The sequence below is a fragment of the Vipera berus genome, assembly GCF_964194415.1.
Source record: "Vipera berus genome assembly, chromosome: 4".
In the NCBI taxonomy this organism is placed as follows: domain Eukaryota; kingdom Metazoa; phylum Chordata; class Lepidosauria; order Squamata; family Viperidae; genus Vipera; species Vipera berus.
This window is the reverse complement of record NC_138206.1, coordinates 100,470,415-100,484,263: the sequence shown is the minus strand read 5'-3', so window position 1 is coordinate 100,484,263 and position 13,849 is coordinate 100,470,415. Positions and strand designations below refer to the sequence as shown.

Below are 13,849 nucleotides of genomic sequence, written 5' to 3'. Positions count from 1 at the left end.
AATTCTTCCCACTTCCTACTTCCTCTAAGAAGGGATTGCCATCTTTGTTTTCCTTCACAGAAAGTTATTTCATAATTCTCAACTGACTTTTTTGTTACGAATGAAGCAAAGATACATGTCTCAGGATAATGTTGCAAGACCCAATATGGGTCAATCACGGGGACCAACATAAAATTGGATCTTGACTTTTTTGCATTCAGAGTAATTCACTTCCCCACAACACAGAAGGATGGAAGCAAAATCAGATGTATTTGAGCAAGGGAACCAACAGGGCAAAATGTCTTTGGGCTTTCAGTGCAACAGGGTTTTTTCACATACTTTAAAGAAACAACTGGTTATTACCAGATTTTCAACTTCTGCACTTTGCCGAACACTCCACTGGAACATTCCGGTAAGAGTGATTGCGTAGGATAAAGCAAGTCCCACCTTTCCGGCATCAAGAGCTATGAGACAAGAAAGAAGGCAGGTATAAAGAATTTTGAATGAACAATTTTCTTCAATTTTAATAATCTAGCTTATGGAAATTGAAAATATAAAACTTAAATTACACAAACTAAATAGATATGCCTATGCACTGGGTATGTGCATAGGGAACAAGTTCTCCAGGAAAAAATATATTCTTAAATAAAGGATTGTGACAAAGAGGAATCAATTACCTATATATTAAAAAATTAAGAACACTAAGAAGAGTTATAAGTATTTTCATTTGTAGCATCACAATGTTAACAGAATTTAACTTACTGATTGATTTAATTTATTAAAATTTTACATTGCCGGTCTTCCAACGACTGGGCGGTTCACCGATAAAAACAAAGAAGAAGAAGAGAGGGCAAAAGATGGCACAAATTGGACAACAATCAAAACAAACCATATTACCCAGAAATTATCTGGAGGGAGTACTATCTCATTACCAGTAATTGGCTTGTGAAAAGAACGCAATTTATTCACTTGATGTTGGTAGCATAGCTAGAAAAATATGAGAAGGCCAACCAGAGTAGATAATAGTATAATGTTTTCCAGCAAGTAAACTTACTCTGTGCAAGCAGCAAAGAGCCAAAGACCACCACTATCACAAAGATGGCACAGATGGCATCCAAGCGTACTGCAAACCAGCGAGACGTAGTCAGAAATAGGAACCAAGATTCTGAAAGCAAAAAGAAGAAAGGGAGATTGTTCAGATGCAACAGATACAACATTAGCAGGGCTGAAACAATTGGGTTATATAAATTCGGTCTTATCCTTGAAACTGATTTTGGAAATTCAGGAAGGAAAAGGATTTTTTTCAGAGGCAGTTCCATTTTACCTCTAAAGACATACAGTGATACAGGTGGTCCTCATCTTATGACCATAATGGGGACCAGAATTTATGTTGCTAACCAAGGCAGTCGTTAAGTGAATGGCACCCAATTTTATGACCTCTTTTGCCACAGTTGTTAAGCAAATCACTGCTGCTGTTAAGTGAATCAGGCAGTCATTAAGCGAATCAAACCTCTTTGCTTGTTGGAAGTCAACTGGGAAAGTCGCAAATGGTGATCACATGATCCTGGGAGGCTGCAACTGTCATAAATACATGCCAGTTGCCAAGTGCTCAAATTTTGATCATTTGTCATGACGATGCTACAATAGTCATAAGAACAAGGAATGATTGTAAGTCACTTTTTCCAGTGGCGTTGTAACTTTGAACAGTCATTAAACAAATTGTTATAAGTCAATGACTGCCTGTATTGTCCTTGACTTACAATTCATTTAGTGACCATTCAATTTATAACGGCACTGAAAAAAGTGACTTATGATAGAGTTTCAGAGTTACAATCTTTGCAGCATCCCCCTGATCATGGGATCAAAATTCAGATGCTTGGCAACTGCTTCATATTTATGACCATTGTTGTGTCCCAAGGTCCTATGATCCCCTTTTGTGACCTTCTGACAAGCAAAGTCAATGGGGAAGCCAGATTCACTTAGCGACCGGGTTATTAACTTACTAACTGCAGTGATTCACTTAACACTGCGGCAAGAAATGTCATAAAATGGGGCAAAACTCACTTAACAATTTCTAGATAGAAATTGGGCTCAGTTGTGGTTGTAAGTTGAAAACTACCTGTACTGAGTCCTTCTGCCTCGTATTAATCCTTAGGTCTGATCTGTCAACCTGGAGTTGAGGACTGGACGAAGAGTAGAAAGAACCAGTTTATCCTATGGGGGGGGAGGGAGCTGGGGGGAATAGGGAAACTGGAAGTAAAGTTAGTACCATCCTGAGACATCGGCTCATCATCCCAAGGTCCCCAGCTTGGGAAATGGAATGTAACGGCTCAAGATCTAGCCCACCTTTGCAGGGACAGTTACCAAAACAACTTCTTTGAATGTGACTGGACAAACAGGAGATAGCAGAGGGATGGAATGAGAAAGAGAAAGTAAACTGGGAAGCTTCCATATGCAAAACTTCAGTTCTGGCTTTGTTTTACTGCAACCACTTGGCTTTTAGTAAAAGTATTCTTTTCACTATAAATGGAGTTGAGAGTCTTGCTTTCCTGAAAGACCAAGATGGGGCAGGGCAGACACTCAATAACTTATTCTAATGAGTTACCACTAAGCATCACTATAAACTGTTGACCACATCCATATGTTGCCTTGAGTAACTTTTGCGTAGATATTCCAGTTCATATAAACATTTAGTATGGCTTAACATTTAAACATTTAAACATTAAACATTTAGTATGTTTAATTTAGTAAAGTAAACATTTAGTATGGGACTTCCGGTGGCTCCGCGGACGACGAAGGGAGCCTTCCCGGGCTGCCCGCGGCTCAGCTGTTGTTTTTTCGCCCGAAACAGCGCCGATCAGCTGTTCGGGCGAATCTGAAGCCCCCTCCTCGGGAGAAGAGGAGGGGGCGAGCTCCCAGGTAGGGGTAGAGTTCTCCAGGGCCGCCTGAGCTTATGGCTTGGGCGGCTGAAGGATTGAACTCCCCCGTAGCCTGGGCTGCTCCCAGCTGGCCGTCGCCTCTGCTCCTGTTCTTGGAGCAGAGCCAGCCGTCTGCGACCACCCCTGCCTGAAGGAATGACTATGATTTAAAGGAGCAGGCAGAGCGATACAAGAGGAAATGGTAAAGAGGATTATTATGTTTTACTCTCCAGCTTGATGGACTTTTTTGGATTACAAATTTGAAGTGAAAGTGCGTCATATTTGGTAAAAGATGGCGGCTAAACCACCCCCTAAAACTCTTCGGAGTGCTGGAACTTCTCCCGTGCAACAATCATTATTGCAGGCGCTGCATCCTCCTGATGTATTGACATCAAAGGACTTACAAGATGCTCTTGAAAAACATACCCAGGTAATTTTGGAATCAATTAATATTAGATTTGCACAGATGGAGGAGAAATTGGAGAAATTGGAGGAGAGAATGGAGGAGAGGATGGAACAGAAGCTCAAAGCAATGAGGGTAGACATCTTGACTTCAGTGTGTAAAGTGGCTCAGTGTGTGGAAGAATTGGAGGAAAAGCTAGAAGACTTGACTCAAAAGAATGCTATATTAGAAACAAAAGTATTGGAGAATGAAAATAAAATGGAAAAGGAACTGTGTCTTGCTCAATATTTTCAGATGCAGTTTGCCATTAGAATTAGAGGCTTAAAGGAGAATACTAAGGAAGATCTAAAGCAGCTGGTTTCTGAGGCTTTTGAAATAGTGTTGAAACAGCCAGCATCTGAAATAAAAGGAGGCATGGACAAAGTGTTTCGTGTGAATTCATGGATTGCCAGACAGAGGAAGTTGCCTAGAGATGTGGTGGTATACTTTGCAAAAAGGGAAACTAGAGATGAAGTTATACAAGCTGCTTATGATACTAAAGTTATGATTGCTAATCAAGAAGTTTTGGTCTTAAAAGAAATTCCTCCAAAGATTCTAAGGAGAAGGAAGGATTTTACATTTCTTGTGCAAGAGCTCAAGCAGCGAGATATAAGGTTCAGATGGGAGATTCCAGTGGGGTTGATGGTGACGCACGAAGGTAAAAAGTACCGTTTGGTTACTGTGATGCAAGCGCGTGATTTCTACAATAATGTTTTAAATGCAACGCCATTAACACTTTTGGAAGCTGGAAAGGGATCTGGAGAAGGAGTGCATCAAGAGGCCGAAGATGGTCAGATAGAAGACAACGGTGTTGGAGGAGATCAAGATATAACCTCGTCGGATGAATCTATAAAACAGAGGGTGACGCGTGCTGCTGCAAAACGATCTAAGAAGAGAAAGTAGCAGGAATTGCAGAAGTCTTTGGAACTTTTACGATATAGTCAAGTAGTCAAGTAGGGGAGGGGGGAAAAGATTTGGGTGTAGACGCAATATATTTCTATATTTGGTGGTTTTGTGGAAAGGGTGAGCTTTTTTGGATTAAAGTTCAAGTTTTGTTTGCAATGGAGTTTACTTAGGATAAGTATAGGGTTGAGAAGGGTTTGTTTTTTTTTCTTTTCTTCTTTTTCCTTATGTTTAATACTATTAATACTATATATGTTTAATACTATTAAGGTTTGTTTCATTCTATATAAGCTAGAGAGTGTCCTTTTCTTATTCTAGTTTTTTTTTTTATATATATATATTTAATATTGTTAAGGTCTGTTTTATCCTATATAAGCTAGAGAGTGATGGATTTTAGAATTTATAGTTGTTAGTATATGGTTGCTTAGGTTTGCTTTTTTTTTATATATATATATACCTTGTATTCAGCTCTGGGAAGTAGGGGGGGGGAGGGGGGAGGTAGGGGGGGGAGGGAGGGGGGAGGAGGGGAGGTAGGGGGGGAGGAGGGAGGGGGAAGGGGGGTTTTTTAAAGGAAAATTGTATTTTAAAACTTTTCAATAAAAAAAAAAAAAAAAAAAAACATTTAGTATGGCATAGCAGAGTGAGCGCCTGTTACTTCTCCCAGCTTCTGCTAACCTAGCAGTTCAAAAGCACGTAAAAATGCAAGTAGAAAAATAGGGACCACTACGGTGGGAAGGTAACAGCGTTCCATGTGCCTTTGGTGTCTAGTCATGCCGGCCACATGACTATGGAGACGTCCTCGGACAAATGCTGGCTCTTCGGCTTTGAAACGGAGATGAGCACCGGCCCCTAGAGTTGGAAACGACTAGCACGCATGTGCAGGGGAACCTTTACCTTTACCTATGCCTGGACTAGGAGCCTACACATATTTCAAGAAGTAAATGTGGGAACCAAATGTAAACAGATATGTACTGTATATTTATTTCTATATTTATTTATTTATATCCCACCTTTATTATTTTTACAAATAACACAAGATGGCGAACCCAAAGATGCTTTTGCCAAAAGACAACTGGCCTTTCTTGTTTTTTGTTTTTCTTGGATGAAGCTTTTTAGGTGAGAAGTGAAACACTTTCAAAGGAACAAAAAACAAGAAAGTCCAGTTGCCTTTTAGCAAAAGCACATTTGAGTTCGCCACCTTGAATTCTCAGCAAACTTCTTGGAGGAGAAGTGAAACAATTTCAAGGAGGGGAAAAAAACACAAGAAAGCCATAGATTCATAGAATAACAGAGTTGGAAAGGACCTTGAAGGACATCTAATTCAACCCCATGCTCAAGCAGGAGACCCTAAACCATTTCAAACAAATGGCTGTCCAGTCTCTTCTTGAAAGCCTTCAATGATGGGACACCCACAACTTCTGAAGGCAAGCCATTCCACTAGTTGATTGTTCTCACCATGAGGAAATTTCTCCTTAGTTCTAGATTGTTTCTCTCCTTGATTATTTTACATCCATTGTTCTTCTCTTGCCTTCTGGTACTGTGAAAAATAGGTTGACCCCCCTCTTCTTTGTGGCAACCCTTCAAATATAGGCTGCTATTATGTCACTTCAGTCCTTCTTTTCACTAGACTAGGGGTAGGGAACCTTGGCTCTTTTATGACTTGTGGACTTCAACTCCCAGAATTTCTGAGTCAGCATGGCTGGTTCAGGAATTCTGGGTATTGAAGTCCACAGGTCATAAAAGAGCCAAGGTTCCCTACCCCTGCACTAGACATACCCAATTCCTGCAACTGTTTTTCATATGTTTTAACCCCCAGCCACCTAATCATTGTTGTTCTTCTCTGCACTCTTTCTCAACACCTTTTTATATTGTGATGGCCAAAACTGGATGTGGTACTCCAGGTGTGGTTATACTAAGGCTTTCTAAAGTGGAAGTAATGCTTCACATGATCGTGATTTTATCCCTCTATTAATGCAGCCTAGGATTGCATTGGCTCTTTTGGCTGCCGCCACACACTGCTGGCTCATATTTAAATGATTGTGTATTTGGACTCCAAGATCCCTCTCACATTTCAAACAAATGGCTGTCCAGTCTCTTCTTGAAAGCCTTCAATGATGGGACACCCACAACTTCTGAAGGCAAGCCATTCCACTAGTTGATTGTTCTCACCATGAGGAAATTTCTCCTTAGTTCTAGATTGTTTCTCTCCTTGATTATTTTACATCCATTGTTCTTCTCTTGCCTTCTGGTACTGTGAAAAATAGGTTGACCCCCCTCTTCTTTGTGGCAACCCTTCAAATATAGGCTGCTATATGTCACTTCAGTCCTTCTTTTCACTAGACTAGGGGTAGGGAACCTTGGCTCTTTTATGACTTGTGGACTTCAACTCCCAGAATTTCTGAGTCAGCATGGCTGGTTCAGGAATTCTGGGTATTGAAGTCCACAGGTCATAAAAGAGCCAAGGTTCCCTACCCCTGCACTAGACATACCCAATTCCTGCAACTGTTTTTCATATGTTTTAACCTCCAGCCACCTAATCATTGTTGTTCTTCTCTGCACTCTTTCTCAACACCTTTTTATATTGTGATGGCCAAAACTGGATGTGGTACTCCAGGTGTGGTTATACTAAGGCTTTCTAAAGTGGAAGCAATGCTTCACATGATTGTGATTTTATCCCTCTATTAATGCAGCCTAGGATTGCATTGGCTCTTTTGGCTGCCGCCACACACTGCTGGCTCATATTTAAATGATTGTGTATTTGGACTCCAAGATCCCTCTCACATTTACTGGCATTAAGCAAGATTTTACCTAGTATGAAGTCCAGATGCCTTTTAGTAAAAGCACCTTTGCAACAACCATAACCAGGATGATTGAGAATCTCCATTAACATCAAGATGGCAAACATTTCCAACACATTTTCCTCCTTCTATTTTCCCAAGGACAATCTAGTAAGGTGAACTGGGCTGAGAGAGAGGGACTGGGCTAAAGTCAGCCAGCTGGCTTTCATAACTAAAGTGGGACTTGAACTCACTATCTCCCACTTTGTAGCCTATGCCTTAACCACTAGACCAAACTGGCTCTCATATATATCATACCTTCTGATTTTATTTGTTTATCTAATATATATGACTGCCCATCTCAGAAATTACTCTGGGTGATAAAACAGAATTAAAATTAAATTAAATTAAATTAAATTAAAAAGGTAAAGGTTCCCCTGCACATGCGTGCTAGTCGTTTCCAACTCTAGGGGCCGGTGCTCATCTCTGTTTCAAGCCGAAGAGCCAGTGCTTGTCCGAGGACGTCTCCGTGGTAAGTTAAATAAAAGGCAGCTGAGAAACAACAAACCCAAATAACTATCAGGACCAAGATGTGGGTTCCTTCACATGCTTAGAGCCCCAGGCATACGCACAGAAACGTATCTTTAGAGCCTATGAAAGGCCAGGAGGGTCAGGGCAATCCTGATCTTCACAGAGAGAGAATGTGCCACAGCAGAAAAAATTCATCTTATTGGCCTTGCCATCTGGCATTCTTTGGTTGAGGGACTCAAAGCATGTCCATCCTACCTGAACAGATCAGATGGTTAAAACAACTGGAGAGAAATGGTTCTTTAAGTAACCCAGAATCATATGCGGGAAGGAACCTTGGAGTCTTCTAGTCCAGCCCTCCCTGCCCAAGGCAGGAGAACTTTCATTAAGGAGACTTTGACATGGAAGGGCTTTAAAGGTGACAACCAGCAGTTTGAATTGCACCTGGAAGCACACTGGCAACCAATGCAGTTCACAGAATCGACATCTGACATGCACTAAATAACTGATGACATTTACTAGCCATGCTGTCACATTCTGCACTAGTTGAAGCTTCCAAATACACTTCAAGGATAGCTCCATGTCGAGCGAATTGCAGTAATCCATATGAGAGAGCATGAGTGATAGTGAGCAGGGCCTCCCTGTCCAGGAACAGGCCTACCTGGTGCAGAACTGAAGTTATGCAAAGGCCCCCCCAAGCTACAGCTGCAACCTGTTCTTTGAGCAAGAGACATGAATCCAGGAAGAACCCCAGATTATATACACTGGGTCTATCTTAGGTAATGCCATATCATGCAAGACCAGCAACAGAAGGTTCCTGACATTAGAAGTTCCTGATACACCCGCAGCTTTCCAGAAGACTTTTACAAGTAGACAGTACATTTTCAAATGTATTTGAAGAAATTTGCCCTAGTTTAATTTCCTATCATTTGAAAAGAAAAAACAACCCACTCCCACTAACCAATATTAGGTTTTATGTTCTTTTTTGGCTACTTGAAACAGAGAAGATTTTTTGAGAAGACATATAACAAATGCTTGAAACTCAACATTAAGAAAACCAAGATCATGGCATCCAGCCCTCTCAATTCCTGGCAAATAGATGGGGAAGAAATTGAGGTAGTGACAGATTTTATTTTCCTGGGCTCCAAGATCACCGCAGATGGGGACTGTAGCCAAGAAATTAAAAGACGCTTGCTCCTGGGGAGGAAAGCCATGGCAAAACTAGACAGCACACTAAAAAGCAGAGACATCACCCTACCAACAAAAGTGCGTATAGTCAAGGCTATGGTCTTCCCAGTTGCAGTGTATGGCTGTGAAAGTTGGACCATAAAAAAGGCTGAGCACCAAAGAATTGAGGCCTTTGAACTATGGTGCTGGAGAAGACTCCTGCGAGTCCCTTGGACTGCAAGGCGATCAAACCTGTCAGTCCTAGAGGAGATCAACCCTGGCTGCTCTTTAGAAGGCCAGATCCTGAAGTTGAAACTCAAATACTTTGGCCACCTTATGAGAAGGAAGGACTCACTGGAGAAGAGCCTAATGCTGGGAAAGGTTGAGGGCAAGAGAAGAAGGGGACGACAGAGAATGAGGTGGCTGGATAGAGTCACTGAAGCAGTAGGCATGAGCCTAAATGGACTCCAGAAGATGGTAGAGGACAGGAAGGCATGGAGGAACGTTGTCCATGGGGTCACAATGGGTCGGACACGACTTCGCAACTAACAACAACAACATAACAAATGCCTCAGATGAAATAATGTTTAATTCTCCTGCCTCATTCCATTTCTCAATGAATACAGTAGTTTATGAAATAGCATACTGCAGGAAGAATGTTCCTGCTTGGTTCTGCTGAACTGGAAATTAATTACCTTGGTCTTTTTACAAACCTGTGTGTAGGTCTTGGTGTGCATCAAATAATTCTTGGAATCTCTGCTGTGCTTGAAAAGCGCGAATAGTCCAAAGTCCTTGAAGAGATGATGACAAATGAGAAAAAACTGGGCTTCGAGCTGCAACATAAAGATTAAAAGATGTCAGATTTCAAGAGAACTCTTTCATTATACTGACCTTTAATACTATTAACAGATATTAACTGAATAAATGTGTAATATTTATCACTGATATTACAAAAAACAGTAAGTTTCTCTAAAATTATCTCAATGTTTATTTAAAAATTATTATAAAATTATTGCTGCTCAGAGTCACCTGAACTGCGAGATGGAAGGCAAATAATTTTGATAAACAAACAAATAATGCAGAAGTTGCAGGAAGTGATACTCCACTGATGTACATACAGCCATGATTAGGTTATCTCTCTCCTGAATTGTTATGTTGTTTGATAATCAGTTACAGAATTCATTCAGAAATATCTGTGTGACTTAGAATGTGTTCCTCTGACATCTTTCAGTGAAGAACACAAAGCAAAGTTAGAATAAGGTGGAATAATGTTGTTCATACCTACTCAGCACCAGAAGGTCTGGCACAAAGGCTGAGCAGGCAATATTCTGAGACAGGTAGATAGAAATGCTAACTAGCAATGGAAAGGCAGACTTGTGGGAGGAAAATGGATAATGAAGAAAATGTAGTCTTTATGCTACAGTTGTTCTGTAGAATTGAGGTCATTTAGCAATCTATTATATACAGTATTTAAGTAGGCTGCAACTTCCTAGCTTGTCCTCTGTTTCTATTGCAACTCCAAATTTTCATTTATTTTCATTCTGAAGAATAAGAGAAGTGTCAATTATAATCCATAGCTGAATTGTTGAAATCAAGAGAAAACAGAAAGCAGGACAATTTTTTTAATTAAAAAAAAATCAGAGACAGGCAACCTTTTGAAGTCCAAAAGTCACATTCCTTTTTCCCCCCAGCCTCTAATGGTCACAGGGTGCATCCATCTCTTTTGGGGGTTATTCATTTAAAATAAAATTGGTGCATTAAGTACTGTGGGGCTGAAAGCACCTCCTTCACTTTTTATTTCAACATATTTCTCAAGCATTCCTAATGTCAAATGTAGGCAAAGCACATGGGAGGTGTGCTCAGCTAGTGAGAGAAGAAGGGGCATATGTTGTGTCTATTGCTGAGAGCAAGAAATTAAGAGTTTTGGGGATGCTGAAAATGGAAAAATGTTTATGTGCTGGAAATGGATTTTTATACGTGCCATTTAAGTGCTACAAGAAGGAATGGGCCAAAAGAATGTTCAAAATCACTACCAAAATACACATATATGTACAGGAGGAAAACCAAATCTGCATGTGAGCAATTTGCAGCATGGAATGCAACGATAAAATTTGAAAAAACATACTGGTAGATTCCAAACGTTTGATATCTCTTGATGTATCCAAAAAGTATCGTCGAAGAAATATGAACAGAATAAGAAGTGGAACCAATGGGATGAGAATCCAGGGTATCACGGCAATCGCTACTCCGACCACCCCACACACCTGAAGAAAAGTCTGCCAGAAGAAAAGGTGGACAGGAATCACATCTTAGTTTTCAAAGGTTCTTCTGAGTGCCTTGTACACAACCATGTAGAAGAGATAGTGACGTCCAGAGTAGACCATCCCAACGTCCATACAATCATACAAATGAACTTAGTATTTAGGAAATATTTCCTAATTATTTCTACTAACAGCCATAAGCTGACTTTTTTGCCCATTGTTCTACTTTCACAATAAAGTCAAAGGGACAAGATGTTTGGCAAATCGCCAAGTCCCACTTGCTGTATCATTTCTGCCCACCCCGATTTGCAAGGTAATGACGTTAATGAACTAACTCAAGGGCAATGGTAAAGATGGCTGAAAGATACTTCCGGTGCTTAAAAAAACAGCAACTAATTTTCAGAAGGCCACAGCTGAACTCCATATGTGGAATTGCCACCATTTTTTTAACTGTCTTGCTTGTCTCCAAATAAGACAGGGGTCTTCAAACTTGGTCCTTTTATGACTTGTGGACTTCAACTCCCAGAATTTCTCAGCCAGGCATGTTGGCTGAGGAATTCTGGGAGTTGAAGTCTACAAGTCATAAAAGGGCCAAGTTTGAAGACCCCTGAAATAAGATAATAGAAATCAAGCAGAGTCAAAAACACCAAAATTATTTTCTCCTAAATTAGGTTCCAAATTTTTCCAACCCTCTGTCCTCCGGTCTTAGTTCCATAAAGGTCCTAGGGTTTTTTTTTGTTCCCTTTCAGCCAAGCCCTTTGTGATTCTGGGGCTTATCTCAACTTTATGCACTGTGCTATTTTTTTTCCTAGCTCCTGGCTTTAACATTGTCTCTACTACTGTTGCCTTTTGAGGGAATTCTACCTTTTTAGGGCACTGCTTAATTAATTTTTTTTATTTTACCCTGCTTTTACGTGTCCCTAGATCTATAAAATGGCCTCATCAAAGCTTCATTTATACACAGGCCAAATTTGCCATTATGCACCTGCTTGAAGTATGCTTGAAGTAAATAAACTGGAGAACAATTTTTCTCTTTAGTTTCAGGATCAGCTTGGTTACAACATTAAGAAACAAAATCTCTCAGATGGGAATATTCCTGCCGAAGTGCAGAGAACAAAACCTTCTCATTGAAGGAAAATAAAAGAGAGGGGATATTGTTAGATGATGTTCTGACACACCATTGTCTGACACACATCCTATCTTTGGAAGGAATTTTACAGAAGTCTCATTAACATTAAACTTATGAAAGGGTGGGTCATTCTAATATCATGCATATGAAAAACTCAACTTGCATGCAAATAAACTTAATGAAATAGTTTCAAAAGGCAGACACATTATTGCACAGGCAACAACCAAGCCCTACACAGAAGGAGAAGGCATCTGATTTCCCAACTTATGCAAATTGAACATTATTCTTGGAAAACACATGACCATTTCATAATGAATTAAACTTTACCTCTCCCTTTTCTTTTAGTGCTACCTTTCTTTAAACTATCATCATGAGGGCTGCAGTTTCTACACAGAGCGGGGAGGAGGTGAATCAAGCTGATCTAAAATATTTGGCTTGATATTCAGGGGAAAAAAGAGCTAAAAGAGGAGGAGGTAGAGGGTTTAATGGACTGGTGGAATAAGAACAGCTTGATTCTAAATGTAGAAAAACAAAAAAGATTTCAGAAAAGACAGGCATAGCCATACACCTCTGTGCATTAATGATTCAACTATGGAGGTAATAATAATAATAATAATAATAATAATAATAATAATAATAATAATAATAATAATAATAATAATAATAATAATAATAATAATAATAAGTTGGAAGGGACCTTGGAGGTCATCTAGTCCAACCCCCTGCTCAGGCAGGAAACACTATACCATTTCGGACAAATGGCTGTCCGGTCTCTTCTTAAAAACTTCCAGTGTTGGAGCATTCACAGATTCTGGAGGCAGGTTGTTCCACTGGTTAATTGGTCTAACTGTCAGGAAGTTTCTCCTTAGTTCTAGGTTGCTTCTCTCCTTGATTAGTTTCCATCCATTGCTTCTTGTCCTGCTTTCAGGTACTTTGGAAAATAGCTTGACTCCCTCCTCTTTGTGGCAACCCACGAGATATTGGAACACTGCTATCATGTCACCCTTAGTCCTTCTTTTCATTGAACTAGACATACCCAATTCCAGCAGCCGTTCCTTATATGTTTTAGTCTACAGTCCCCTAATCATCTTTGATTAGTGGTTAGTAGTATTGAGTTTCTGGGTGTGCAGCTAATGAGCAGGTTAGCTTGGTCACTCAGCAGTGTGACACTGATGAAGTGAGTACAGCAGCACCTGCATTTTCTGCACTGTATGAGAAGAGCACGTTTTTCTTCCCCTGTCCTTACCACTTTCTATAGGGACAATTGAAAGCAACTGTCATATTGTATTACTGTTTGATTTGGAGCAGGCATGTCAAACTGCCAGACCACAGGCCAGATGTGTCACGCCGAAACCATGCCCACCCCATTGCCGGCAATGGGGGGAAAGTCCCGATATGTTGCACGATGTCACGTGATGTCATGAGTTTGACATGCCTGGTTTGGAAGTATTATTGTTTCAGACAGGAAGGCTGTGCAGAGAGTCGTGAGGACAGCAGAAAAGATTATTAGATATTCACTTCCTTCTATTCAGGAATAGGCATATAAGTGTTGCTCGACCAGAGTCCTCAGTATTGTTAGGGATGTTACGTGTCCTCTCCATGATCAGTTTTCTTTGTAACCTTCTGGAAGGAGGCGTTGTGGTATCCGAAGCAGACACAACACACACATACACACATTCATTTGAGAGCGGTCATCAGAATTTCATTTTTAATGTGTGCCAGTGTTTAAACGGAAAAAGGGACAG

The 13,849-nt window shown here is 40.3% G+C and overlaps 1 protein-coding gene across 1 annotated transcript in view; it reads right to left on the bottom strand.

Annotated features, from left to right (window-relative positions):
- Nucleotides 1–13,849, bottom strand: part of ABCC4 (ATP binding cassette subfamily C member 4 (PEL blood group)) — a 220,790-nt gene that overhangs the window by 70,573 nt on the left and 136,368 nt on the right. Inside the window, exons 21-24 of the mRNA XM_081326452.1 lie at nt 10,840–10,990; nt 9,428–9,547; nt 1,034–1,144; nt 343–443 (exon numbers count right to left, since the gene is read on the bottom strand). Of these exons, the coding sequence (XP_081182578.1) occupies nt 343–443; nt 1,034–1,144; nt 9,428–9,547; nt 10,840–10,990 (483 nt within the window). The remainder of the gene's footprint in view (nt 1–342; nt 444–1,033; nt 1,145–9,427; nt 9,548–10,839; nt 10,991–13,849) is intronic.